The following is a 26,746-nucleotide window of genomic DNA, read 5'->3' on the forward strand; positions in this document are numbered from 1 at the left end:
GTCCGGAAGCTCAGCAGGCCGAGGGCGTCCGGTTCGCACGCAACCGCCCCCTCGGGCTTCCTCCGCCTCTCTGCAGCTTCCCTCTCCCGCCTTTCGCTCTAAGTCCTTCCGGGGACACGCGGAAAGCACCGCCCCTTCAGCCAGCCGGAGGCGGCCGGTCAGGAGCCAAACCCGGCGGCTGCCGGGCCACCAACGCACGCCGGAGTCCCCGCCTCAACTTCGGACCCGCCCTGGGGCTCAGGATTTCCCGGCGGCCCTTTCGCGTACGCCCTCGAAGACTTCCGGGGCGAGGTGACGTCTCCCGTGAGCTTCCTTTCTCCGTGAGCTCCGGGCGGGGGCTGGTGGAGGTTCTTGGGACGCGGAGCCGTGACGACTGCTAGGCGGAGACGGTTCGATGAAGAAAGATCCAAGGAAGGACCGGGACTGGCGGGTGCGTGCTCATCTTACTCCCACTTCCGGGCCTTTTGCCTCGTCGGGAGAGCTGGGCGGAGCGATTGGCCTGGCCCGGCGCGCGGGGTGGGGCCGGGCGGGGGGCGGCGCTGCGCTTGCGGCCCCCGGGGCTGGGAGACCGGGTTCCTCGCGCGGCTATCCTGCCCCTCCTCCTCCTCAGTTGTTAGTGGGGGAGGAACAGGGGATTGCTCTAGTATGTATTCAGTACTCGGCCCCTCTTTACGTGTGTGCGAACGTGACCTGCCCTGAACGTCTCTGATGAGCACCGCGCCTGCTTCTCTGCCTTGTCCGTGGTCGCTGAAATTTCACGCGTCTAACTGGAACCCTTGTTTCATTCTCTTGTCCTAACCGATTGCTCTGTCAGCCATACCCATTTCACCGTCCATCTGATTGCTTCATCCAGAAGTGTAGGTAGGTAGGAGTCATTCTTGGGTCCTCCTTTTCCTTCACTTCCTACCGAACAAGTCTACCTGTAAATCTTGCCAGCTCTACTTGAAAGACTAATCCAGAATCAGACCACGTTAGGCCTCGGTGTACAACTCTCCAGTTACTTTGCATTGCAAATTCTATACCCTGACCTAAAGAATTGTGCTCGCTCTTTTTCTTTCTTTCTTTTTTAAATTTTATTCCTTTATTCATGAGACACACACACAGAGAGAGAGAGAGAGAGAGAGGCAGAGACACAGGCAGAGGGAGAAGCGATCCCTGCATGCAGGTTTCATGTAGGGAACCCGACACGGGACCCGATCCCGGGACTCCAGGAAGGCAGGCGCTAAACCGCTGAGCCACCTGGGGCTACCTCTGTGCTCTTTCATCACTGTACTGCATCCGTTCTGACTTTCTTCCTGTTTCTCTAGTAAGGCAAGCTTCTCTCCACGTTTAGGAATTTATACTATTTCCTTTGCCTCTGCTGCCAGATCTGCATGGATGGCTGGCTCCTCGTCATTTTGGTCTCAACTCAAACATCAGGTCTTTAATGAAACCTTCCCTGGCTACCCAGTCACTGCGTTTATTTCATTCAACAAATATTGTATTTATTGACATTTAGCACCTCCTATATATGCATGCAGTGCTAAGGATGCAGAGGTGAACAAAGGAAAACCCTTGCTTTCTCAGTGTTGGTGACCCATTTAGGAATAAACAGACATAGTGCAATCAGAGGAGTTACCAAAGGGACAGTAGTAGATGAGAGAGGTGGTGAACTTTAGACGTCATCAGAGTATGTTGAGAAGCCTTTGGGACTTTGGTAACCTCTATGGGGAGGAGGACAATTAGACTGTTGCAATAATTCAGTTGAGAAATGGTGGTGGCTTGAGTGGGATTGGAAGTTTGTCCATTTTGAGAAGATTTGGCCACACTAATGATTTTTTTTAAAGATTTTATTCATGAGAGACAGAGAGAGAGAGAGACAGAGAGAGAGAGAGAGAGAGAGGGGCAGAGAGAGAAGCAGACTCCATGCAGGGAGCCTGATGCAGGACTAATCCTGGGTCTCCAGGATCACACACTGGGCCAAAGGCGGTACTAAACTGCTGAACCACCCGGGCTGCCCCACAATAATGGTTTTTATATTTTATATTTCTTCTGTTTATTAAAATGGGGTTTTCTTGGTTGTTATTTCGTCTATGGGATGGAATTTGCATTTTAGCTCTAAAGTTAAAGGACAAAAAACAAAGTGTTTATAACTAAAGTTACTAGCACACGGCTTGGTTGGCTTGGCTTGTACCTGGTGCTTTTCTGGTATCATTTACCTTAAATGTTTGCAGGGCTTACCCCCTAATTTAAATTCCTGCTCAAATGCTACTGCCTCAGAAAGACTTTACCTACTCTGTTTTTAAGTGCCCTGCATCACTCTCTTTACCCTGGTTTTTATCTTCATGGCCCTTTTTCCTATCTGACTTTTTAAATTTAATCAAGATATTCATTTGTAAAAAAAAAAAAAATCATTTGTTGATTTTCTGTCTCTCCCCACTGCAATATAAACTTCCAAGAAAGCAGAGACTTTTTCTGTTTCTTTCACTGCTCTATTCCCATTGTCTAGCACAGTGCTTCACATAGAGTAGGTGCTAAACAATTATTTATTGAATGAATGAGTGAATGGATGGATGGCTTGGGCTGCTGGGCCCATGCTTATTTGCCTGATACTGATTCGCTTCAAGTTTACTTCAAGTAGTAATCAAAGACTGACATTGTTGTCTTTCCTCTGCTTTCTAGGAGACAATTAACTGAAAGGAACTTGCCCCACTACTGCAACTAAACCAGATGCCTTCTTTCACTTCACCAGACCAAGGAGATGACCTGGACGCCTGTGTTTTAAGATTTTCAGACCTTGATTTAAAAGACACAAGGCTTATCAATCCCAGTAGTAGTCTCAAAGCAGAGTTAGATGTCTGTACGAAGAAGAAATACTCGTTTGCCAAAAAAAAGGTAAAATTGCTTATTGCTGTTGATGTTTCAGGATCGTTATGTATAGTTAATTCAGATACATCTATTAGTAGCTCACCACTCGTCTAGGTTTTCCTCCAGGGAGTACAGGGCTAATGAGACAGGAGGCTGCTGCCATGCTCAAAGTACTAGTCAGAATCATTTTCCAGTGATCTTAAGTCAGTGCCAGGCAAAGAAGAATCATGAGCAAGGTATGGCTATGGAACACTTATGGTTGAGTATTTGAGGACAGATCCTAGACAGATGGGCTGGATTCCTTTTTCCCACCTATGGATAGAAATACAGGAGCCCAGGAGACTTTAACATAGGGAGAACAGATAGGCAGTAGGGCAGTTGCCATCTAAGACTCCTGATCTGATCTAGCTGGCTGGGTTCTGTTGGTTAGGAGAAAGGACACATGGTCCAAAATGGTTGTGCAAGCTTGCTGAGGACAGTTGGGATTAGATTATAACGGGAGGTGATGTTGGTGTGCTGCTCTTCTATGCCATTTATCCTTTCTTGCAGAGAACATTGACTCAAACCTCTTCCTATTGAAGCTCAGAGCAAGGAAAATGACCTGAGGACATGCAATTGAGACTTAGTTTTCTTACTTTCTGTCTGCTGTCCTTCTGCAGGTAGCTGTTGTTGGCTTCATGTCAAAGAATAATAGATGTTTCTGCTTATAACTTCTTACCCACCACGCCTCTGCTCTCATCTCACGCAGATGTCCATGAAAATGAAACACAAAGGGTACAGAAAGGTTTTTTTCAAATACTATCTATCTTGCAATAATTTCAGACTTAGAGAAAAGCTGCCAGAATTGTATAGTGGACCCTCATATCCCCTTTGTACACAGGCTCCATTCCTGTTTTATCAAGTGTCACAAATGGCTTTTATAGATCTATTCTAGGATCACATGTTACATTGAGTTGTGTTTCATACCTTCTTCAGTCTGGAGCACTTTCTTATTTTTTTCCTCCTGTGAAATCATGACCATGACATACTTGAAGATTACATGAGTTATTTTGTAGAATATCCCTTTGTTTGATTTTAACTTATATTTCCTTATGATAGATTCAGATTGGTGCTTTTATTAACAAGACTATCCCACAGGACATGCTGTGTTCATCTGGCTACAATCTATCAGGTGGTTCACAGTGGCGATTTGTCCCATTACTGGTGATATGAACTTTGTTTACTTGATTAAGGGAGTGTCTGTCAGATTTTTCTCCTATAAATTTTTCTTTTTTCCCTTTTAAACTACTCAGCATTTGGGGGGAAATGCTTTGGGCCTATGTAATTATCTTTTTCCTCATCCAGCTTTCATCTTCTAGCTTTAGATTCATTGATGTTTCTCTGCTTAGTTGATTGTTACTGTGTTGGCTGCTAAAGGGTGATTTTCTAATTGCTTCGTTCCTTCTAGATTTAGTGTTTGGCATTCTGCTGTAAAGAAGAGCTTTCTCTTCTCCCAATTTATTTGTATCCGTGTGCACTCAGGTTACATTTTATTTGTTGAGTTACAGTCCATTATGTTATTGTTTATTATGATGTTCAAATCATCTCACATTTTGCTTGGAATCCTTTCAAGCTAGTCTCTACGTCCTTTTGACTTGTTCCCATCATTCTTTGAGCATTTCCTTACTTTCTGATTCAACAAGGTGTTCCAAGGTCATCTTGCATTTTTCCTGACCCATCCCTGGAGTCAGACATTTCTTCAGGGAGCTCTGGTTCCTTCTAGTGAAGGACTGTCAAAAACCAAAACCCAGAGGCTCTGCGAGCTCATTGCTACCAAATACTGCCTCTCCCAGGACCTCTGGTGTATGGAGCTAGGAAAATATATAGATGAATACACAAATGTCTAGATGTATTGTATATATACTTCTGTATTTTCTACTATCTCAGTATTAATCACACCATGAGCACATGCCAATACTTTCAGTTCCATTCCAGCATCACAAGAGTTTTTTTCTAACTCTCCCTTTCCAATATTTATAACTTCCCTATTTGATGAGGTTGGTGAGAAATCTAGTTCCAATCGGTCCCAGTATATTTTCTTTTTTGCTTGTTCTCTTGTATGGAATAATCAATGTACCCACCCTACCAAGTTGCCTCCTTTACCAGGACCTGCCTTCTCCTTGTAGGCCTCACTCACCTCTGAGCTGCATTCTGGCCACTCTTTCCTTGAACAGACTCCACAGAGGCCCTAACTGCTGCTAGGTCCTCAGTGCCTTGTTCACAAAATCTTAAAAGACCAGATAAGATTTGAAAATCAAAGTTTAAACGAAGAAGCACTTATGTTGACATACATGCACACACACACTCTCTCTCTTTGCCTATTTGGAAAGAATAACTGCAATAGAGTATAAAAAATGCCCTCCAGTGTAATTTCCTCTATTTCTGTCTGAGACACTCCAAATACAGTTGTGTACAGCTAGAGGATGGTCCACTGTGGTGGTTCATATCTGTTATCAATGTTTAGAGTGCCCATTTTTGGATGCTTTACAGTAGTTTCCATATACGTTAGAAAAGTTAAAAAAATACATACATACACAGGTATATATAAATACCTCTCTTCCCATTAGACCAGAAGGGAACAGTTGTTGAGACACTGATAAACATAATCCCATTCAGCCTCCTTTTGTACATCAAAATACCACAGAGTTGAAAAACATGACAAACTGGGAAACAAATTTGTGATAACTATGATTAAGAAAAGGTCACTGAAACCACTTACAAATCAGGAAGAAATCAAATGCCACAATAGAAAAATAGGAAATAGATATGAATAGGTAAGTTATACAAGAACAAGAACAAGGAATTGATATGAAAAAATACCCTCCTAATCAAATACATGCAGATGAAAGTGTATCTCTTTTGCCTTGTAATTCAGGTCAACACTAGAAATACTGATAATGAAAAAATGCTGATAAAACTTGATGCTGTGGATAGAATGTCACCTTGTTGGTGAGCATATATAAACTGGTATGATTTTTCTGGAAGTCACTATCACAATTTTAAGTTTCCTGTTTCTTCATCCCAAAAGTTTTATTCTAGACATTTATTTAAGGTAGATGGTTAAAGAGATATAGAAAGATGTATGCATGGAATGCTCATTGAACATTGCTTATAACTGCAAATATTGGAAACAAAAAAATGGCCGTTAGGAATTGGTTGACAGAATTATGGTACATCCACAGTTTTCTGTTTAATTTTTTTAAACAGTAAGAGTAAAAACAAATTATTTTCCAAAAAACAAGTCAACACATCTTGATATATTTCTTTCTGTTCTTTTTCAGTGCACTTTTTAATATAGTTGAGATTATGTTGTAGAAGTAAATTTTATCCATTGTTTTTCATTTAACGTTATATCATAAGTATTTTCCCTCATAATTTAAAACTAACTGCTCAATATTCCATAGTAAGTATATTCCAAAATCTCGTTGACCATTTTGTTTTTAGAAGTGACATAGTGTTGTTTGTAATGTTTTACTAATTTCTGAAATTCAAGCCCTTTCCTTAAGAACAGTCTCTAACAAGTTTTAGATTGAGGTATAAGTTTACAAAGAAAACTGTTACTCTCAGGAAGTTCTTCTATAAAAAAATAGGACATAAAACTAGAAAACCCTGTGGAAAGATAAGGGATTCACTGAGACTTCTACCAGCTTTAAACTTAAGATTGACAGTGGCATATTTGAAATGTAATTGCAGGCATTTGCCCTTTTCGTCAAAACCAAAGAAATTCCAGCACCTTCTTTTGAATGTAAAGAAAAGTGGTGGAAATGCTGTCAACAGCTCTTCAGAGACCAGATCAGCATCCACAGACATGCGGCAACACAACATGCTGATGAGATTTGCCACCAGACTGCTTCTGTGTTAAAGCAGCTGGCTGTGACATTGAACACCTCAAAGAACCTTAAGTCTGAGGTCAATAGGAACCCTCTAAAAGAGTACTTTATCTATAATCATGAAGTGTCTGCTTGGCTCCCTGATTTAAGCTGCTTTAGCCCTGATGAGTTGATAAGGTAAGAATTTCATTCTGTACTTCAGTTTAACTTTAAAAGTTGTTCCAGCCACAATGAGATACCACTCCTATCCATGAAAATGGCAAGATCCTTAAGGCACAGAATTTCTCTGTGGCCTGCTAAGCTAAGCCAAAACCACATACTCTGTATTACAGAAGCAATAGCATACACCCATGTAGCTGGCAGCGTTCACTAGGTTTTGTGGAAGGCTACATCTAATCTTCTCTAGGGAGAGGTAATGAACAGAACATTGTATTGTTTTCAAAGAGAAATTGGAAGGCTCAGAAATGTTAATGATCTCTCTACCCTGAATAATATTAGAGTTTTAATTAATTAATTTATTTATACAAAAGCTACCTTTTATTTTGTTATTTATTTTTATTTATTTATTTTTAAAGACTTTATTTATTTATTCATAGAGACACACACACACACACAGAGAGAGAGGCAGAGACATAGGCAGAGAGAGAAGCAGGCTCCAAGCAGGGATCCTGACGTGGGACTCGATCCAGGGTCTCCAGGATCACGTCCTGGGCTGCAGGCGGCGCTAAACCACTGCACCACCGGGGCTGCCCAAATATTAGAGTTTTAAAAACAGTTTTTATTACCAAATATTTTCTGAGTTGAATATGTTTTAGAAGGGATATTAACTTTTAGAACTGGGGCATAGGATTAGAAGTTTAGATCGTGCCTTTGAAAAACTCACCAAGTTATATTACAGAATTCTAGAGGACAAATTTCTGATTTTAAGCAATTTCTGAACTATTTGGTGAGGAGAAAATGTCCAAATTTAATATACTCTTGTCATTAGTATTCAGTTTCCCCTGCCTTTGAAAAAGTCACCAAATTATATGAATTGTTATCTATTCCCCATGTTTATCAAGAGAAGGAGAAAGAGAATTGAACTTGGAGTGAGAGTTGAGGTAGTCACTAAAATTCTTGGTACCGTTATTTTCTCACCTCTAAAATAGGAATAAGGATGCCTGCCCTGCTTCTGCACAGTGTTTCTCTATAAATTATATAAAATTATGATGGTTAAGAGAACCGCTGAACTATAAAGTACTGTACAAACATGGCCTTTTTGCTTCTCTATGGTTCCGTGCCTCAAGGAATTTGCTTTCTAGTGAGAGAAATAAAGGATACATGAAACAATTAGCAGATGATATGAGACAGGCTATATAATTATCAGTTGAATTGTGTAGTACAGATAATAATTTGTTCCAGTAGTTTAGAGAAAGGAAAATAGGTTCTAAAATAGACAAGATTTCAGAGGAGAGTAGGCCCTGCAATATGATGAAGGTATTGGTGAGAGTTTCAGATTCCAGAGCTGGCTGGGACCTTCATTATCCTTTATTCCATATCATTCTCTAAAATATGTTCTATGCAATACCAGTTCTGAAGGATGTTAACAGGCATTAAAGAGAGATGCCAAAGACAAATAAGGTTGGGAAGCACAAGCCTAAAATGTTCTTTACTGCAGGACTTTTCAGAGCCTTGAATAGATAAGGGGCTTTCATTGAGATTCTCAAAGAGGGAGATACTATCTGCAAGGTTTCTCCTACATGTAATTTCATAGAATAGCTCTAGAGCATACTTTGGAAAGTGCAGTCAGTCCATTTCACTTCTCTGGTTTTTCAGATGAGGAAGTCAATGTCAGAGATGATAAGAGACTAGGTCCCAGGTCCCACGACTAGTTAGTATAAGACCGCACAGTGCAGCAGAGAGTATGGAGTCTAGTGTCAGAAGACTGTTGTCGATGTCTTGACTGTCACCCTGTAGCTGTCTCATCTAGGAGGAATTGTCTGCCCTTGGTTTACTCAGCTATAAAGTGGGGATAATAATAATCCTTCCTATGGTTAAGAGGATTACATGAAAAAATGGAAGTGAAACCTTCTGTATGATGAGAGATTCAAAAACAGATACTGCCTTGCCTGAGAGGATAAGCCAGAAAGGACTCAAATTTCCAGCTGTTCTGTAAAATGGGTTCTTATTTCCTATCTCATGGATATGATGATGAAATGAGGAAATCAGAGTACACTCACTTTTTTGTAAAGTAGATTGGGTGCAGATAATGTCTTCTTCAGAGCAAATGCTGATGGGAGTTGCTCCTTATTTCAGAGCAATAGTAGGAGCAAAGTTAGCCTCTGTCTTGGCCTCCCCTCTGACACTGCCTGGGTCTACTTGGTGACTTGTGGCTGCTTTATGCCAGTGACTCCAATGTTTTTTTCCCTGTGGCTTTCTTCTTCTAGTGGCCAGGGCAGTGATGCAGGAGAGGTGCTACTTTATTACTGCTACCGTGACCTGGAGGATCCGCACTGGGTCTGTGCCTGGCAGACGGCTCTGTGTCAGCACCTGTACCTCACAGGCAAGGTAATGCCTCCCACACCCCACCCTTCAGGGGACTCCTCTTGTCTCCAGTTTGGATTACAGAGGTTGTGCTCAAGACAAAAAGGATTCAGTGTCAGGCTCTTAGAAATCCGTGAAATCCTGCTAGGCTTTTAAGTCGATTACTGAACAGTAATTTAACATGGCGTTTTACGACAGTATTTAATGGACTGAGAATCAGCAGACTTTTTCTTACAGAGCCAAATAGTATTTTTGGCTTTGCACAAAAACTACTCACTCCTGCTTTTATTAAACCCTAAAGTTGTATGTGTAATTGTGAAGAAACTATAACAAGGTACAGTTGGGTTAATTCTGCAATATTTCTTATCAGTTGTCTAGCCATTGTATGTTGTTTAAAAACTAAAGTTTAAATCTTTATGATCTTGTCTGCTTAGATAGGCTTTTCCTTGATAGAAAATTCCTATAGACTGTACTCAAGAAGTACCTAAAATGGATTTTGTTGATTTTTTAGAAGATTTTAATTATTTAGAGAGTGTGAGCAGGGGGAGGGGTAGAGGAAGGGGGGCAGAGAGAGAATGTCAAGCAGACTCTGCACTGACCACGGAGCCCTATGTGGGACTCAGTCTCACAACCCTGGGGTCATGACTTGAGCTGAAACCAAGAGTTGGACACTTAACCGACTGAGCCACCCAGGTGCCCCTGATTTTGTTGATTTTTAAGTCCACCCAATAAATTATATTTGTTTCCTAAACAAAACCTACTCAACCCTGCCACTATAATATGAAAACAAACATAAACACTAGGTATAAGAATGGGTATGGCTGTGTCCCCATAAAACTGTATGCAGAAACATAATTTGCTGACCTCTGGCATTAGGAAATGTTCTTGATATGTTAGCTGGGAAAAATTTCACAGAACTATACATACAGTAGGATTCCAAGTTGCTTCTTACTTTTCCTAGATCATGCCAGGGTCCTTTACCATTTTGTGGTGTTGACATTTGCTGTTCCCTTCTCTCTAGAATGCTTCGCCCCTAGATCTTTGTTTGGCACGTTCCTCACTTCGGATCTCTGCCTGTGTACATATAATCTCCTGATCCAAAAGCAGTCCTCTCTAAAACTTCCCACTTTTTGTCCCTTTCTGCTTGGAGAATTTAAAAGACTTCATTAACATCTGAAAGTATAATCTTTGTTTAATTTGTTGCAGTCTGTCTCTCTAATAAAAGCTTGCTAAGGACAGGAACTTTGTCTTAATTAATTGATGTATTCTTAGTGCTAGATCAGGGCTTGGCACATGATAAATATTTGGGGAGTGTTGAATAAAGGACTAAATATACGTTTATAACAAAACCACAAGTGTTTGTGTATAAAGATGGAAGGTAGAAGATACCAAAATGTTAATTATGGGCAGTTCGGGTGGCCCAGTGGTTTAGCGCCGCCTTCAGCCCAGGGCGTGATCCTGGAGACCCAGGATCAAGTCCCACGTCAGGCTCTCTGCATGGAGCCTGCTTCTCCTTCTGCCTGTGTCTCTGCCTCTTTCTCTCTCTCTCTCTGTCTCTCATGAGTAAATAAATAAAATCTTTTAAAAAAATGTTAATTATGATTGTGTCTACATGGTAAGATTGTGGATGGTTTTTGTTATTTTTCTAAAAAAAATTTTTGAGTGGGGGACACCTGGGTGGCTTAGTTGGTTAAATGTCTGACTCTTGATTTTGGCTCAAGTCATGATCTTAGGGTTATGAGATTGAGCCCAGAGAGCAGCTCTGTGCTGAGTGTGGGACCTGCTTAAGATTCTCTCCCTCTGTTCCTCCCCCACTTATGCACAAGCTTACTCATGCACATGTGCACTCACTCTCCAAAAATAAATAAATAAGAGGGGGTGGGTGGGGAAGGGGCAGAGGGAGAAGGAGAGAGGCTCGATCTCAACCCTGAGATCATGACCTGAGCAGAAATCAAAAGTCTGATACCTAACTGACTGAGCCACCCAGGCACCCCTTTTCTAAAACATTCTTAATGATTGCATATATTAACACAAACGTAAATGTATATAGACATAGAATTACCTATACATATATATATATACACAAATACTTGTATACAAATATATATGTATAAAAACAGAGAGAGATGATGTATTTTTAATAAACTTATATCAAAAGGAAGTAATTAGATTCACTCTGAGGTCTCCTCGGGGTATGACACTGTACTATCTTAAGTCTGATCTTTCCCACAGGAATTTTAAGTCCCTGAGGCAGTCGTTTGATCAGTAATGTTTTCCACACTCATGTTTCCTAACAGATGGTGCCAAAAACTTCCTTTAGCTCAGTTAGTTCATTATCATGTCCTGCCCTTTCTACCTCTACAGTACCCCTTGCCTCCATTCACTCCTGCCTCCTCCTCCATGACCTCTGTCCTCCACTTCAGTAGCTTTTAAACCACTCTTGTTCTTCTGTCCTTGCCTGCTATTTAATCCATCCTCCACTCTTGCTGCCAGAATCATCTTAAAAGGTAAATTAAACACCCTGTGTGCTCCTCAGAATCTCTCAGTGTCTCTCTAATGCATTTAGAGTAAAACCCAAATCCTTAACATAGCCTTAGGTTCCTGCATAATTTGGCCCCTTCCTACCTTTTCTGCCTATCTGATGTCATTCTTCACTCATCCAGCGACATGCTCTTTCAGTTTTTTGGAGCCCACAAAAGTTTTTTTTTTGTGTGTCTTTGGGTCTTTTTCCAGGCAAACTCTCTTCAAGGAAATCTCCCACACCCACACAGTTTCTTCTGTAAAATTTCTACTCAACCTTCAGTTCTTAGTTCCAGTGATACTTCTACAAAGAGACTTTCTTGACCTTAAATCCAAGTTTATTTTCCCCGGTTCACTCTCGCATAGCATCTTGCGGTTATTTTTCATAGCCCTTGTCACTCTCTAACTTTTATCTTAATATCTGTGACCTCCCATAGTCCGTAAGCTCTAAGAGGGCAAGAACTCTTTTCTTTCACTGTTGGATCTCTAATTCCTAACAAAATTCCTGGCATATAGTAAAAAAAAAAAAAAAAAAAAAAAAAAGCAAGAAAGAAAAAAAAGCTAGTAAACATTTGTGGAATGAATACCTTTTTTTTTTTAAAGTACACTCCACAAGCAGCATGGAGCCCAACATGGGGCTCGGACTCATGGTTATGAGGTCAAGACCTGAGCTGAGATCAAGAGTTGGACACGTAACCAACTGAGCCTCCCAGACACCCCCAGAATGAATTACATTTATTATCACCTCTATTTAGAGAACACCCTGAAAGATGGATGTTCTCACAGTGAAGCTGAATGTACAAAATATGAAATCAATCTCTTTCCTTGTTTGGGGTCAGATTTTTATTCTTGGCCCAATCTGAGGTGAACTAGCAATGAGGGTCCCTACCCTCAAGGTGGCAGCACATGCCTGGGTCTTAGTGTAAATCCTTAGACTTGAAGGATACCTACCTGCCCAGTTGGCTGAGGAAATTTTCTGCTGGTGGGAGAATATTGGCATTTAGGTAGAGAAAGAAGAGAACTTCAAGATTCTAGGAAGAAGTTCTGATGCCTTATTGCTATACATTCCATATTGCCGCAAGAAATTTGAGGGGACACATTGGAGGCTTTGGAAGGGAAAAATTAATGTGATTTGGAATGAATATCTGGCTTTGAATCGCAGATGTACCACCTACCAACTCTGTGCCCCTGGGCAAGTTGCTTGATTTCTCTGAGCTCCTGTTTCCTTTTCTGTCAGATGGAGATCATGATACCTACCTTTCAGGATTATAATATAAAGCTCCTGTATCATAGCAGGTGTTCAATAAATGCTAACTATTGCCGTCCATCCCTGAGGTATAAGGCCTTCCTCATTAAGGAGTTACCTTGAAGGTCTCTCTTGAAGACTCTTAGGGATTGAAAGTCTAGTAGTGCATGAGTTTCGAGATAACTCTGCCCCAGTTATACAGGGATTAGGTGTGCTTGTCTTTTATTTGGGGTTTGAGATTAAAATAACATAGGAAAGAATCTACTAGCCTACCCTAAAAACAGTTACATAGAAGTATGTACTTTATCTGCCACAGTCAAAAACAGTTTTAGAGTAGATTTCCTGACACTTACTCTGGTTCAGCTCTATTTTTCTATATAGATTCTTGAAAAAATAGAAGTTGTTTGGTGGGATAGTTGTCTGTACAGCAGAGATGGCATACTCTTCCTACTTTCCTCTCCTGTGCCCAGAATAGGCTTTATCAGACTGCAGTACTTTCTCAAGGAGCCTGAATGTGATCCAGAATCCTCATCATGGAACTCTGGCTAGCTACTACTAGTGATTTGGCATTGGCTTATGAAATGAATCCCATTTATATCCCTGCTCTAAAGAATCAAGTGAGGCAACGAAGTATCTTCTCTGGGTCCTTACAAAGGGCAACCTTTAACATTTTCCAAATTCTGGTGCATTAGTAGGTATCATTACCATATCAATGGTAGTAACAATATAGAACCCCTGTCTCCGTAGAGTACCATGATGGTAGAGTGTTGTCCTTTCTCTCTAGCATTTTTCTCTAGAGAGCTCAGCTCATTCTAAAGAGATCCATCTTTAAATTCGTCCACAGGGTTTTGTGGTACCAAGACAACTACTTTGCAGGCCTCCTTGAGCATTGCCTCTTAAGGCAAGGCCCTTAACCCAAGTTCAAATGTCCCCTAACAAGTGAAGCATTTCAAAGAGAATACAGCCTTTGAGAAGCCAAAAAACCTCCAAAATGGATACACCTTTATTTGTTCAACAAATATGAATCGAGTATCTACATGGCAGGCACTGTTCTAAGCACTAGTTATGCAGCAGTGAACAAAAGAGACATGCACCCCTTATGGAACTTGCATTCCAGTGGGTGGGTTTGCAGTGGTGTGCTTCCCTCCAGACATTGTGCAGAGGCGTACTTACATGCATGCATTCCTAGCTCTCAGCTGTGCTCTGACTTGGGTAATACCTCCTCAGCAGTTCTCTTCATTGTTGGTTCCCTTTTATCTCTGTTTTATCAAGATGAAAAAATTGAGATTCAGAGAAGTAAGTTAATTTGCTTAGGGCCACACAGCAAGTAAGTGGCAAAGCTGAGTCTTGATCCTAGATTCACTGACCTGGATTTAGGTTATGGTTGAAATTTATTTCTTTGGTCATTGGACAGCAAAATGGGGCTTTCTAGAAGTTTCATTCACTCCATTCTCTTGTTCAGTGCACATCTATTGAGTACCTTCTCTGAACTGTGGGCAGTGCCATTTTAGAAAGCTACAAGTATCTTCACGTGGTAACACTTGTACTATGTGTCTGCTTTTCCTGCTAAACTCATGGACACGCACAAACCTGTTCTGTCCTGGGAAGATTTAAACTAAGCAAAGAACAGGCTGCATTCCCTTTCTCACCATCTTGTGTCCCAGGTTCGAATTGCTACAGAAGGAATCAATGGGACAGTTGGTGGAAGCAAACTGGCCACCAGACTCTATGTGGAAGTCATGCTTTCCTGCCCATTGTTTAAGGATTATATGTGTAAGGATGATTTTAAGGTAAGAGAAATTAAGAATAAAATGGGTTTAGAGCCATTTGTTTGTGCCTCAGTGCCTCTTCCCACTGTAAAGGAGAGCAGTGTGGAGAAAGAAGCAGTTCCAGATAAACACCCTTTCCCCGTTGGGCTTTGAGGCTGTGCAGGCATAGGAGCATGTGCATTCTAGTTCTTTACTAAGTCACCCTGTGGTCTTGGGCAAGTTAATGCCCTCTTGGATTTTAGTCTCCCTTCCTGTAGAATAATGACATTACAGTTTGCACAATCTAACTCTAAAACTTAGATATTTTGCTCACTTAAGGGACCACCTGGCTAATTTAGGGCATCACTACGTTATTAGTAAACTTGGAATTGCAAGACTAGTACTTCACACCACATGGGGATAAAGCTGATGCTTTCACAGCTGAGCTCCCTTGTTTGAGTTTCCTTGTGCTTTGCCACAGTAAGTGATAAAGGTGGGGAATACCTTACCTGGTGTTAGTGCTGCTGGTGGGAGGGAAAGAAAGGTCATTGCTCCAGAGCAAAAGCTAGGATGTAATCTTACATGCTGAAATTATTCAGTGGTGATTCCGTTTTGTAGTTAAATGCTCCTAGCCATAGAAACACCTTTTCAATTTAACATTTCTGTATGTGGTAGGTATGTAATAGATATTTATTAGTGTTGAATTATCTGAAACATTTTAGGCCCTAACTCCCTTTCTCTATTAAAACATTAATTCTTACTTTGAGGCTTCTTAAGATTTCAGCTCATAGTACTACAGGACAGATATAATTCTTGTATCTGGCACTTGTCTTATATCTGGAGATGGGAGAGTAAGACTATGTTCTGTTTTGCTTCTCATTGGCTAGACCAGCAAAGGAGGGGCTTGCTGTTTTCCAGAATTGCGTGTTGGTGTGTTTGAAGAAATTGTGCCCATGGGGATCAGTCCCAATAAGATCTCCTACAAGAAGCCTGGTATGCTTGCATTTAGAAGAAAAATTTTGCTTTTCTGCAGAGAGACAAAATTTGATATAGAAACAAATGTGGGAGTCAGACACTCTGATCAGTAATCCACTCTTTAAAATAGCTTTGGGATATGGAATTTAAGAAACAAACAAAGAGAAAAGAGACAAAAAACCAGGTTCTTAAGTACAGAGAACAAATTGGTGGTTGCCGGAGGAAAGTGGGTGGGGGAATGGGGGAAATGAAGAGGATTAAGAGCACACTTATCACGATAAGCACTGAGTAATGTACAAAACTGTTGAATCATTATATTGTACATGTGAAGCTAATAGAATATGGTATGTTAATTATACTTTAAAAAAATAGCTGTAGGATGGCCAGCCTGTGGGTCATTCAGTGCTTAAACTGGTTTTCTCTGTGGTGCTCTTGATAATTGAAGACTCACCCCTTAGAATGCTCTTATTTTTCCTGATGATTTGGCAAGAAGTTGTTTTCTTGGTTCAAAGATAGCAATCTAGGAAGAGTGTAATTATTACTTATAAATAGTTCATCAACTGAATAACACACAGGTTTTTTGCTACAGGAAGCAAGTGGCTTTCAAATCCAAAGCAGTTTGTTTGAAAGTGCTGTAGAATGTTCTCCTCCCCTTCTTCCCCATGGTTACTGTAGATGGTTGAAAGACATTTGTTGGGTGGGTTTTTTTGTTTTTTCTATGAAAATTTTCAAACATTAAAAAAATTAGAGAAAATAGTAAAGTGAATTCACATGTACCTGTCATACAACTTCAGCAATTACTAATTCATTACCAACTTTCTTCTATACCCTGTCCCCTTCCCTCATCCTGGATTATTTTGAAGGAAATCCCAATGTCCTGTCATTTCATAAATATTTTCGTAAAAATCTCTAAAAGGTAAACATTTAAAATAATAAATAAGGGCTCCCTGGGTGGCACAGTGATTTAGCGCCTGCCTTTGGCCCAGGGCACAATCCTGGAGACCCAGGATCGAACCCCACGTTGGACTCCCGGTGCATGGAGCCTGCTTCTCCTTCTGCCTATGTCTCTGCCTCTCTCTCTCTCTGTGTAACTATCATAAATAAATAAAAATTAAAAAAAATAACTGTAAAGCTATTATTACCTCTAAACAATTTTAATAGTAATTCCTTAATATTATCAAATATTATCAAACACTAGACAGTACATAAAATTGGCTAGACTAGCAAAGGAGGAGCATGCTGTTTCACAGAATTGTATGTATTTGAAGAACTCATACCCATGGGGATCTCATAATTTTTTAAAAAGATTTATTTATTTATTTATTCATGAGAGACACACAGACAGAGACACAGAGGGAGAAGCAGGCTCCATGCAGGGAGCCCAATGCGGGACTCAATCCTCGGACTCTGGGATCATGCCCTGAGCCGAAGGCAGACGCTCAACCATGGAGCTACCCAGGTGTCCCAGGATCTCATAATTTAAAAAATTTGTTTCTATTAGGATTTAAGTAAGATCCACTCATTGTGATGGATCCCTGTGTCTCTAAGTCTCTTTTAACTTATACATTTGCCTTCCTCCTTTTTTTCCCCTTGCAGTTTATTTTTTGAAGTAACTAGGTCATTAATCTATAGAGTTTCCCACAGTCTGGCTAGAGCTGATTGCATCTCTTCTGTCCTCTATTTCCTATAGATGGATAGTTAGGGCATTGCTGGCAATAGAAATAAAACGTGAGGCACATATGTAATTTTATAGTTTTTAGTAGCCACGTTTTATTTATTTTTTTTTAAGATTTTATTTATTTATTTATTTATTTATTTATTTATTTGAGAGAGAAGCAAGTGAGCAAGCAAGCATGAGTAGGGTGAGGGGCAAAGTGAGAAGCACACTCCCTGCTGAGCAGAGAGCCCAGTGCTGGGGCTCAATCCCAGGACCCTGGGATCATGACCTGAGCTGAAGGCCGGCTTCTTAACCAGGTGCCCCTAACAGCCACATTTTAAAAGCAAAGGAAACAAGTGAAATTCATTTTAATAATATGCTTTAATGCAATGTAGATGCAATGTAGCCAAAATATTTCTATGTGTAATCATTGTAAAAAAATTACTAAGGGATATTACTCTTTTTTGCTTACTAAATACTTGAAATCCTGTATCTATGTCACATCTTTGGCCACATTTCAAGAGCCTGATATCCCCATGTGACTAGTGGCTATTCTGTTAGAGTCCTCAGATCCAGAGACTTGGTTAGATTCAAATTTGATACCCTTTTCTCTTTCTTCCCCCCAAGACTGCCTGATAGGTAGCATTGTCCTCTTTCATCAGGAAACACAAAAGTCCGGTTGTCTCTCTTCACTTTCTAATATGTAGGTATTTAAATGAATCCTAAAGGTTAAGCCAGAGTAGGATACAGTCATCCAGGAAAAGAGACTCATGCACGTGGAGAGATGGCCCCAAAAGGGCTGTGTCTACCCAGTGCCCTTACCTTAGGATAACTAAAGAGCTCTTGGTCGGTGCTACCGAACATTGCTTGGGAATTTCGGGGAAACTGGGCTCTAGGAAATGCTGTGCTTTCATTTGAGCCTCGTTGTTTGAAGGCACCTCTTTTCAACACGTCCTTGTGAGTCCCTGTCCAGTCAGGCCTTCGAAGGGCTAGTAGAACAACAGCGAGGAATGGGTTTGGTTCCCTGTAGTGTCCTATAAGTGGAAGTCTTAGCAGATTTCTGTGTTTCTCATCACAGTTTTGAACCTCCCTTTGCAGCTTGTTTTGGTGACCATGTAATTAGGTGATAATAAATCAGTTCTGGCCTTGTAACATTCACCTTACAATGCAGATTCCTTGGCCATGCTTTTGGGCCTGTAGCCTTACCTGGATACTTAGTTTCAAGTGGTTGTTGATGTTTACCCCTGAGCAGAATGAGCCTCCTTTGGTGCCATCAAGCTCTACCAGAGCCCCTGTCTGTGAGGGGTGGTTACTCCCCATTGCCAAATTCACTGGAAGTTCCTCACAATCGACTGGGGTGTCTGGACCCCCAAAGATACAGTAATATTTCTATTCTGTAGAGTTGAGAAGGCCAGGGGGACCCCACCAGACTGAGATTCTCTCCTTTTAGTCTCCTTGGATTTTACTAATTTTCTTCTTTTCCTTTCTCTCCTGCCTGCTTTAGCTTTTCCCTCTTTTTCTCTCTCCTGCCCTGCTCTCTCATGGGTCACTTCTGCCATCAGCCCCTCCCACTCTTTTTCTTTCACTCATGGACACAGACTTAGACAACATTCTTCTTACCCTTTTTGTCTTTTTAAAGAACAGTCCAACTTTATTCTACAAATTTTTACTCTCAGCTGCCTGTCAAGGTTCTTAGCTTTGAACCTAGGCTTGCCTTTGTTAGAGTCAAAACCCTATAGTCAAACACATAGTCATGCCCAAGCTCCTCCACGTACAATGAAAATAGAATGCTGGCTATATAATGGACGAGCAAACCCACATGGCAACTTAGATCCCAACTGGCTTTTATCATTGGGTTAGACCAAGTAAGGGAATGGAAAATTCTTTGACGAATCATTTCTAAGCCTCCAGATCTCCATGGCATTTATCTGTGGAGGAAGGAAGTGAGGTTATCTGGATAATTTCATCATGGCCATCAGAGAGTGTTATTTTCAGACATAATTGCAGTTATGAATAAAGGTTTGGGTGGAAGGAAACCGAGCAACACATAAGTCATCAGGCTGGGCTAGCTGGGATTGGATTTTGTTTTTGTCTTGTGTAAGTAAATTTTTGGTTTGGTTTTAGGAATCCATTTATCCCCAGGTGAATTTCATAAAGAAGTAGAAAAATTTTTGTCTCAGGCAAATGAAGAACAAAGTGATACTATCCTACTGGACTGCAGAAACTTCTATGAAAGCAAAATAGTAAGTAAGAGTTGAGTTCAGTGGAATGGCAGGTCTCCCCCTTCCCACATCATGGTGTTTTTGCCAAGCGATACTGTGTATGCCTACCTGTGGCCAAGTCACATAGCTCTCCCCGCACTGCTAGCAGCTTCAAAACCCAAGCCTTTGAACTCAGGATCTGGTGAGAACGTCTAAGAAAATAGGAATTAAAGACATCTTGGCACATAATGTATTTGTTGGTTCCCATGTGCCTACCTATGACATGTGTCAAAGATGCTATAAAGTAGGCTATGGGCAGCCTCTCCGGTTCCCCTGAGGACTCTGGGAAGATGACCCACAGCCCACCAGTCTTGTTTCTGAGTTCCAGAATTGACGGTGAAAGGTCAGAGTGTAGGATGAGAATAGCAACTAGTAAGTGTTTCCTTGCCACAGGGCCCTGAGTGGGGTTGATGCAGAAAGAACCTTTGTTCTTACCAGGTATGTTTTTCTGATCATTTTCCTTCTGTGTCTCTTATATCGCAGGGACGATTCCAGGGCTGTTTAGCTCCAGACATCAGGAAGTTCAGTTACTTCCCTAGCTACATTGACAAAAATCTAGAACTTTTCAGAGAGAAGAAGGTGCTGATGTATTGCACTGGGGGCATCCGTTGTGAGCGGGGTTCAGCCTACCTCAAAGCCAAGGTAAGTTAACCCCCTTGGGGGCCAAGAAAGCTCCACCAACAGCATGTGTTGAGTGTTCCAGCCCCCCCTTCATTCCCTCTCCCACCCCCAACCTGCCAGGGATTTAGTTTTCCCTTGTATGGTTTCAACGTAGAGTTTATAAGTACAAAATCTGAAGTTCTTAAATCTCAAGATGTGGGAAAGCACTTAACAGTCTTAGAGTCTCATCAAGTACAAAAGGGAAAGCTTAGTTAATATCTCCCTTCTCCTAATCCTTATGCTTGATCCTGAGAAGAACACATTCACATTACATGTTCCAACAGGTGTCTTTCTAATTTAGGAGGCAGCAAAAATAGCTGGGCTTCCCAGGACCTAGTGAAGGCCCTGACTGCTGTCATCACCTGCCATTCGTCTGTGGAGCTTATCAGTCTTTGCCTCCTCAAATTTCCTCTTATTTTTCCTCACATAGGGAGTGTGCAAGGAAGTGTTCCAACTCAAGGGTGGCATCCACAAGTACCTGGAGGAATTTCCCAATGGTTTCTACAAAGGGAAGTTGTTTGTTTTTGATGAGCGTTATGCCTTATCCTACAACAGTGATATAGTGTCAGGTAGGTCAGCACGGGCTGGAACTTAAACCCACAAGGCAGGCACACTCTCTGTATGAACCATTCAGGAAGGCAGCCCAGTACTGGTTATGTGAAGAGGAAAACAGAGAAAAGAAGTAATGAAATATGACCATTTCCCAACAGAGTTAGAGATACAACAGAAGCCTGGATCAGGAATCGGGAGACCTATACTGGGTCCTGGCTTCCCCATTTACTAGTTTGGCAGGTCTTTTCCAGTGGGGATGATGTCACTTGTTCTGCCTACATGCTGGGAGTTGAACTAATAGATTGAAACAAGGGTCTTAACCAGTAGTTGATATATAGAATCCAGGGGTTCTGTGAATTTGGATAGGAAAATAATTTTATCTTTATTTTCACAGCCCCACACTAACTGTAACACTTCCTTTGATTGTTAATGTAAACCAACAAATCAGTAATATTAAATGCACCAGTGAGTATTAAAACCACAATATTTTCATATATTATGAAGACATCTCCAAATAGCATTTATATTCATTATTCTCTCAAAGTGGAAGTAGTTATTAGGTCCCCTGTCTTATTTAATGTGTTAATAAATATCTTAGCTATATCACAGATTTTTAAAAAATGTTTTGATATTTTGTATTTCTGTCTAATTGGTTCCCTTGGTAATCCTATGTATTTTTGGAACCTCCAGTTTAGGTGGTCTATAGACACATGTGGTAGGTTAGGTACTTTTGAGTGGTGGCTAGGGCATTCTGAGGTCCAAGGGCCAAGCCCAGGGGCGGGGGTGGCCACAGGAGGATGTGAGTTCACAAGAAGCCTGTGGTTTGACTGTAGAGTTAAGTCCTCACTGATGTGGGGTCAGTAAAAGGAGAATGGAAATAATTCTTAAGAAAACTGGCTCTTGGGATCCCTGGGTGGCGCAGCAGTTTGGCGCCTGCCTTTGGCCCAGGGCGCGATCCTGGAGACTCGGGATCGAATCCCACGTCGGGCTCCCGGTGCATGGAGCCTGCTTCTCCCTCTGCCTGTGTCTCTGCCTCTCTCTCTCTCTCTGTGACTATCATAAATGAATAAAAATTAAACAAAAAGAAAAAAAAAGAAAACTGGCTCTTGCCCCTGGATGCCATAGTTTTGACCTGGAAAGGTCATAGGCAGACAGCCCTAGTGGCTGTTGTAATTTCCTAGAACTCCTGTGATCAGAGCCTGAGATTGAATTACCACTCCAATAATGAAAAAGATTTGAGTATGATCGCCTTTTCCCCTTTCTTCTTGATCTTTTTATTAATTTTAATTGGCGTTGTATTTGTGTCTCTTATTGAAAGCTACTCGAAATCTGTTTTGGAGCTAGATGGAGAGAAGAATTATAAATAAGTATAAATAGTGGATTTGAGAAATGTTACAGAAGAAAAGTTGGCAGGATTTGATGGGTACTTACATGTGAGTGTGAAGTGAAGGCAAGAGAGTAGGCCCAAAGGTAGCTTAGATAAAACTAATTAAGGAGACTTAAAGAATGATGTTGTCACTGCTAACAGGAAGTTGGCATGGGAAAATGGGCTGAAAAAATAGATAATGGGAATTTTTTAGGAATCGAGTGGTCAAGTGTCCACTAGCAACAGCAGAGAGCCTGAGGCTTGGGGGAAGAGGGGCGTGGAATACAGAAGTTGAATATAGATGTGAGATCGTGTGTATTCACATATGTTGTATTCCGTGACAAAGGGAATGATCTAAAGGAAGACCATTGAACCAAGGGGTAATTGGCCAGCTTTGGAATAAAGAAACAATACTATCTTTTCTAAATAGGAAAAAGAAAAAAATGAGTCACTGAATGTTGGAATCAGGAAGACAGTTCCCAGATAACACTGGGAACCACCTCCCACCCACCACCCGCCCCTGCCAAAACAATGGAGGTGAGGGAGCATTTTTTTTGCTAGAGGACAGGAGACTCTATTTAGAAACCTTTCCAGGCCCAACAGGGTATATTAGCTGATGTGCTAAGAGTTATATTTAGGACCTGGAGAAATGCCTGTCTACATGTGTCCACATGTATGTATATGTTTAGAACTAGAGCTTTTCTTTCTTCCCTAGAATGTTCATACTGTGGAGCCCCATGGGACCAGTATAAACTCTGCTCAACTCCCCAGTGCCGCCAGCTCATCCTGACCTGCCCTGCTTGCCAACGACAAGGATTCACAGCCTGTTGTGTCACATGTCAAGACAAAGGGAGAAGGCTGGCTTCAAGTCCCACCCAGAGCAGCTTTAAAGAGGAATGTGAGTGCACAGCCCGACGGCCACGCATACCCAGCGAACTGACGCAGCAGGTGCGGCTCCCAACGAGCCCCGAGCCCCAGCCTGATGTTGGTGAGGATGGGCCATGCCTATGTGAGCAGCAGCAGTTCCCTAGGCCTTCAGAAAGCTAGTTCACAGGGACCACACACTGGAGAATATCAAAGCTGCAGCAATAGAAACTTGAGCGCTGGCAATGCCAACATCATAAACTGGGTACCATACTGGCCATCTAAACTCCAGAGGGGCTGGGAAGAGGGAGCTGAGTGCTGACCACTTACCTGAGACATTTGACTCAGAAGATGTCAGAGCACAGAAAAAGGTGAGCTGAGTAGGATGGCAGAGCTGCTGGGGAAGAGAGCCTTGAGCCTAGTGACCAGGTTGTGCCCTCTATGTGCCATGTAGCAGACTGGTGGTAGTCATTTGTCTTGTCAGCAGACCTGTTCATCCTGGTGGCAAAAGTGTAGCCCTGGAGGGTGACTCCTTAGAAGCAGGCCACTCAGGTCACCTACTATCCACTCCTACCCTCATCTCTCTGGCAGCCTGAGAGACTAAGGATCTGCAGGCTATGGCATTTGACTCACCTCTTGCTTTTGTAAATAAAGTTTTATTTGAATAGCCACACTCATTCATTTACAAATGATCTATGGCAGAGTTTAGTTACAACAGAGACCTCATGGCTTGCAAAGCTGAAAATATTTGTGATCTGGCTCCTTTATAGAAAAAAAATTGCCATCCTTTGGTCTAAACCTACAACACACCTGATGGAACAGGTGGTCTTAAAGATGTGGCCCCCTTCATTTGTTATTGAATTGGTTTCTGTGAGCGATCTCTCCTTAAGAGTCTGCTTCCCCCAGTACCCACACTCTTAGCTTTTAAGTATTCTCTTTGAAGGATTCAGATTAGCTTGGGGACACTGATGTTTTGGCATTTTTTTAGATGAATGCCCCGGAACATAAGACACACATTTAGCATTGCCGTGGTAGTTTCCCAGCCTCTGACCAACATGTGAGGCATGTGTCCATTTCCCACTAGTCACAAGAAACACAAACACAACCATCCATAGACCAACAGATTTAATACTATATTGCCATTTCCAGTGATGCAGAATACAGCTGCAGTTGTGTTTCAAGGAGAAGCCTAGTGGGGATGGCCATCCCAACAGCATGGTGCCACTCCTGGGCCCATCTGCAGCCTCAGTAGACACTCTTCCATAGTGGTGAGGCCCTGGCTCCACCTCTGGTTACCCTGTACTGTCCACATTACAGTTCAGCGTGCGAGACTTTTCCTTTTTCGTCAAAAGCCTCTGCTCAGTGCTCTGCAGCTTCGTCTGTGCTTGTCCACTCTTTGGCCTGTCCTTTATCATAAGATTTGCTGAATCACTCCTGAAAATAACTCCCAAGCAACAGAAATGCTAGTTTAACTGGCACTGTGGTATATTAAAAGGCACAAGGGCATTGTGGCTTAACATTTTTGCTGGATCCCAAGAGATGCACATGATGTTAAAAAAGGATCTGGCAAAAACACCATTATTACATTTTCAGAATCACCATCTTGGGATGGTTTGGCCAGGGTTTCTGAATTCTTTAATATCTGGATTTTCTTCACTGTTGGCCTTCAGAGGCTTAATTTACAGGCATGAGATCACTGGTGACTTGTCTAATAAGTGACGTGACACATGGTTGAAGTCTGTAAGTTTAGCCATGATGGACTAGAAATTTCTCTAGTGTTTTACCTCACATAAGCCATTGGACCACTGTGCAGTGTGGAAAGGTGTTTTCAAGTATTTGGCCATAGGTTTTCACATCGTTGCGGTTGGCATTCAATAAGGAAAAAATTCTTTCTGATTCCAATATTAAACTGTAAATAAATCCCAGATGTTCGTAAGAACACTCAGGGAAACAAACGTTTGTTGCCTGGGATTGGTCAAGAAAGGATGGTTTTTGAGACTTGAAATTTCACCATTGGCTTTTTCATTTCTTTGTATCCAGCAAAAGGAATCTCATGTTCCTTGGTTCCTGGCAGAGCTCTGTGGCTTCAATCTCTCTTTCCTGAGGGGCAAAATTGTATTTCTGACCCAATAATCAATTTGGCAACTTTAATCTTGAGGTTCTTCAAATTCAAAGGAGGGTTAATAAAGAATGATAATCTGTTTGCTAAATACCTAAGATCAAATTCAAAATAAAGTATTTTATAATGCTTCTCAACCATGCGGAAGAGTGGGCTGTTTGTTCCTATGTTACACGTTCTAAATATACCTGAAACACCACGCAGCATGGCCACCAAAACTGGGCTCCCAGGGTTAAATCCTGCTGCTAGAACATCTTCAGTAAGATCTGTCGGTTTGGGGTCCTCTTAGTTTTTAAATAATAACCAGACTGAATTTCTGTGACTAAAGAAAAACTTCACATTAACCATAGTTTATAAAATTTTCAACTACAACCACTAGTTAACCTAAAACCTTAGTGCATAAAGAACTGAACCACGAAAGGGTTTGTGCCGGCATTTTGCCTTCTGGTTTCCACTGCAGAGCACAGATTATCAGTAGAACATGTGCAGTTCAAAGGCATGGTTGTCCCCTCCACACACTAGACGCCACTTCGGACCTTGGGAATGATGGGCCCAGTTAAGTCTGCGAGCCTCCTCTTCCTCACTGGAAAGGAATGGAGATGAAAGATCAGTTGACTCTGTGCGCTGGGAACCACCTCTGTGGCTCTGAGAAAGCCCCGGGAAGCTTCTCGCTTTTTGGTTAGCAAGGTCTGAAGTCTGTTGTTTCTAAAGGACAGTTACATGTGAGCTGTGTCAGGGCCCTCCCTCCGGTCGGCGTTCCCTGATGAGGGTCTGTGGTAGCTTTGACTTATTCATATGTTACTTCTGAGCCACTGACCACACAGGCATAAAACTCACTTTATCCACCTCTGTCAGTTTTGCTTTGTACACAAGAGGTCCTGCAGTTGATCTTTCCTCCTGCTCAGATAAGAGCTAAAGTTCAGTTGATCTTAATGAGAATAAAAAGTCTTAACCTGCTGGAATCATTTCCCACAGCTCTTTCTCAGAGCTCTTGGCCTGCCTCCTGCCTTCAAAAAAAAAAAAAAAAAAAAAAGTTTCCACCCTGAAGATTACCCTGCAGTATCGATGTCCCCCTTAGTGTTAACCTTGACATTCTCCCATGGGCAAGACAACAGAGGCTTAAATACTGTTCACACAACAAAGTAGTTAAATGCCATAAAGACGAAAGCATTGGCCAGGAGGTTGCAGGCTGGAGTCATTACTTGTAGGATGATGGAGAGGGGAAGAGGGGGCCCTTTGTTGTAAATAAGGGAGAGTGTTTTGAAATGAATTACAGTGTCTGCAGATGAAGACCAAGCAGCAAGCCAGATCAACCACAAGAGAAAGTAAAAAAAGTCGGTAGAACCGGTAGGTGGCAGTCAAGGAGGCTGCTGGCGTGGCAGAGACAGGTAGCTATTGCAGAAGAGGAAAAGTCTGTCTATACTTAGAGGTCTTCGGTTCTCGAGCTGGGCCGGTAGACCTGCAGCCACCAGATCGATGCATACGAGCCTGTGCATGACAGCATATAAAGCAGAACCACCCAGGAAGGAGTGGTACTCA

At 41.8% G+C, this 26,746-nt stretch overlaps 2 protein-coding genes across 5 annotated transcripts in view; one reads left to right on the forward strand and one right to left on the reverse strand.

Annotated features, from left to right (window-relative positions):
* The first annotated feature begins 273 nt into the window (after positions 1-273).
* TSTD2 (thiosulfate sulfurtransferase like domain containing 2) lies at positions 274-25,344 on the forward strand. 3 transcript variants are annotated; one of them, XM_055302196.1, is made up of 10 exons: positions 274-430; positions 2,662-2,874; positions 6,580-6,893; positions 9,143-9,263; positions 14,670-14,795; positions 15,641-15,746; positions 19,510-19,628; positions 20,130-20,288; positions 20,737-20,875; positions 22,940-25,344. In XM_055302196.1, the coding sequence occupies exons 2-10, from the start codon at positions 2,710-2,712 to the stop codon at positions 23,269-23,271; spliced, it is 1,581 nt and encodes a 526-aa protein (XP_055158171.1). In that variant the 5' UTR covers positions 274-430; positions 2,662-2,709; the 3' UTR covers positions 23,272-25,344. The 3 variants fall into 3 exon arrangements, with proteins under 3 accessions (XP_055158171.1, XP_055158172.1, XP_055158173.1); XM_055302197.1 differs by lacking the exon at positions 274-430 and adding an exon at positions 637-861; XM_055302198.1 differs by lacking the exons at positions 274-430; positions 6,580-6,893 and having other exon boundaries at positions 2,711-2,874.
* Positions 24,199-26,746, reverse strand: part of TMOD1 (tropomodulin 1) — an 81,628-nt gene continuing 79,080 nt past the window's right edge. For both annotated transcript variants that reach the window (XM_055302199.1, XM_055302200.1), the window contains exon 10: positions 24,199-25,790. In XM_055302199.1, coding sequence (XP_055158174.1) covers positions 25,726-25,790 — 65 coding nt within the window. In that variant the 3' untranslated portion in view covers positions 24,199-25,725. The remainder of the gene's footprint in view (positions 25,791-26,746) is intronic.

Source organism: Nyctereutes procyonoides, unplaced genomic scaffold (genome assembly GCF_905146905.1).
Source record: "Nyctereutes procyonoides isolate TBG_1078 unplaced genomic scaffold, NYPRO_anot_genome, whole genome shotgun sequence".
Lineage (NCBI taxonomy): Eukaryota > Metazoa > Chordata > Mammalia > Carnivora > Canidae > Nyctereutes > Nyctereutes procyonoides.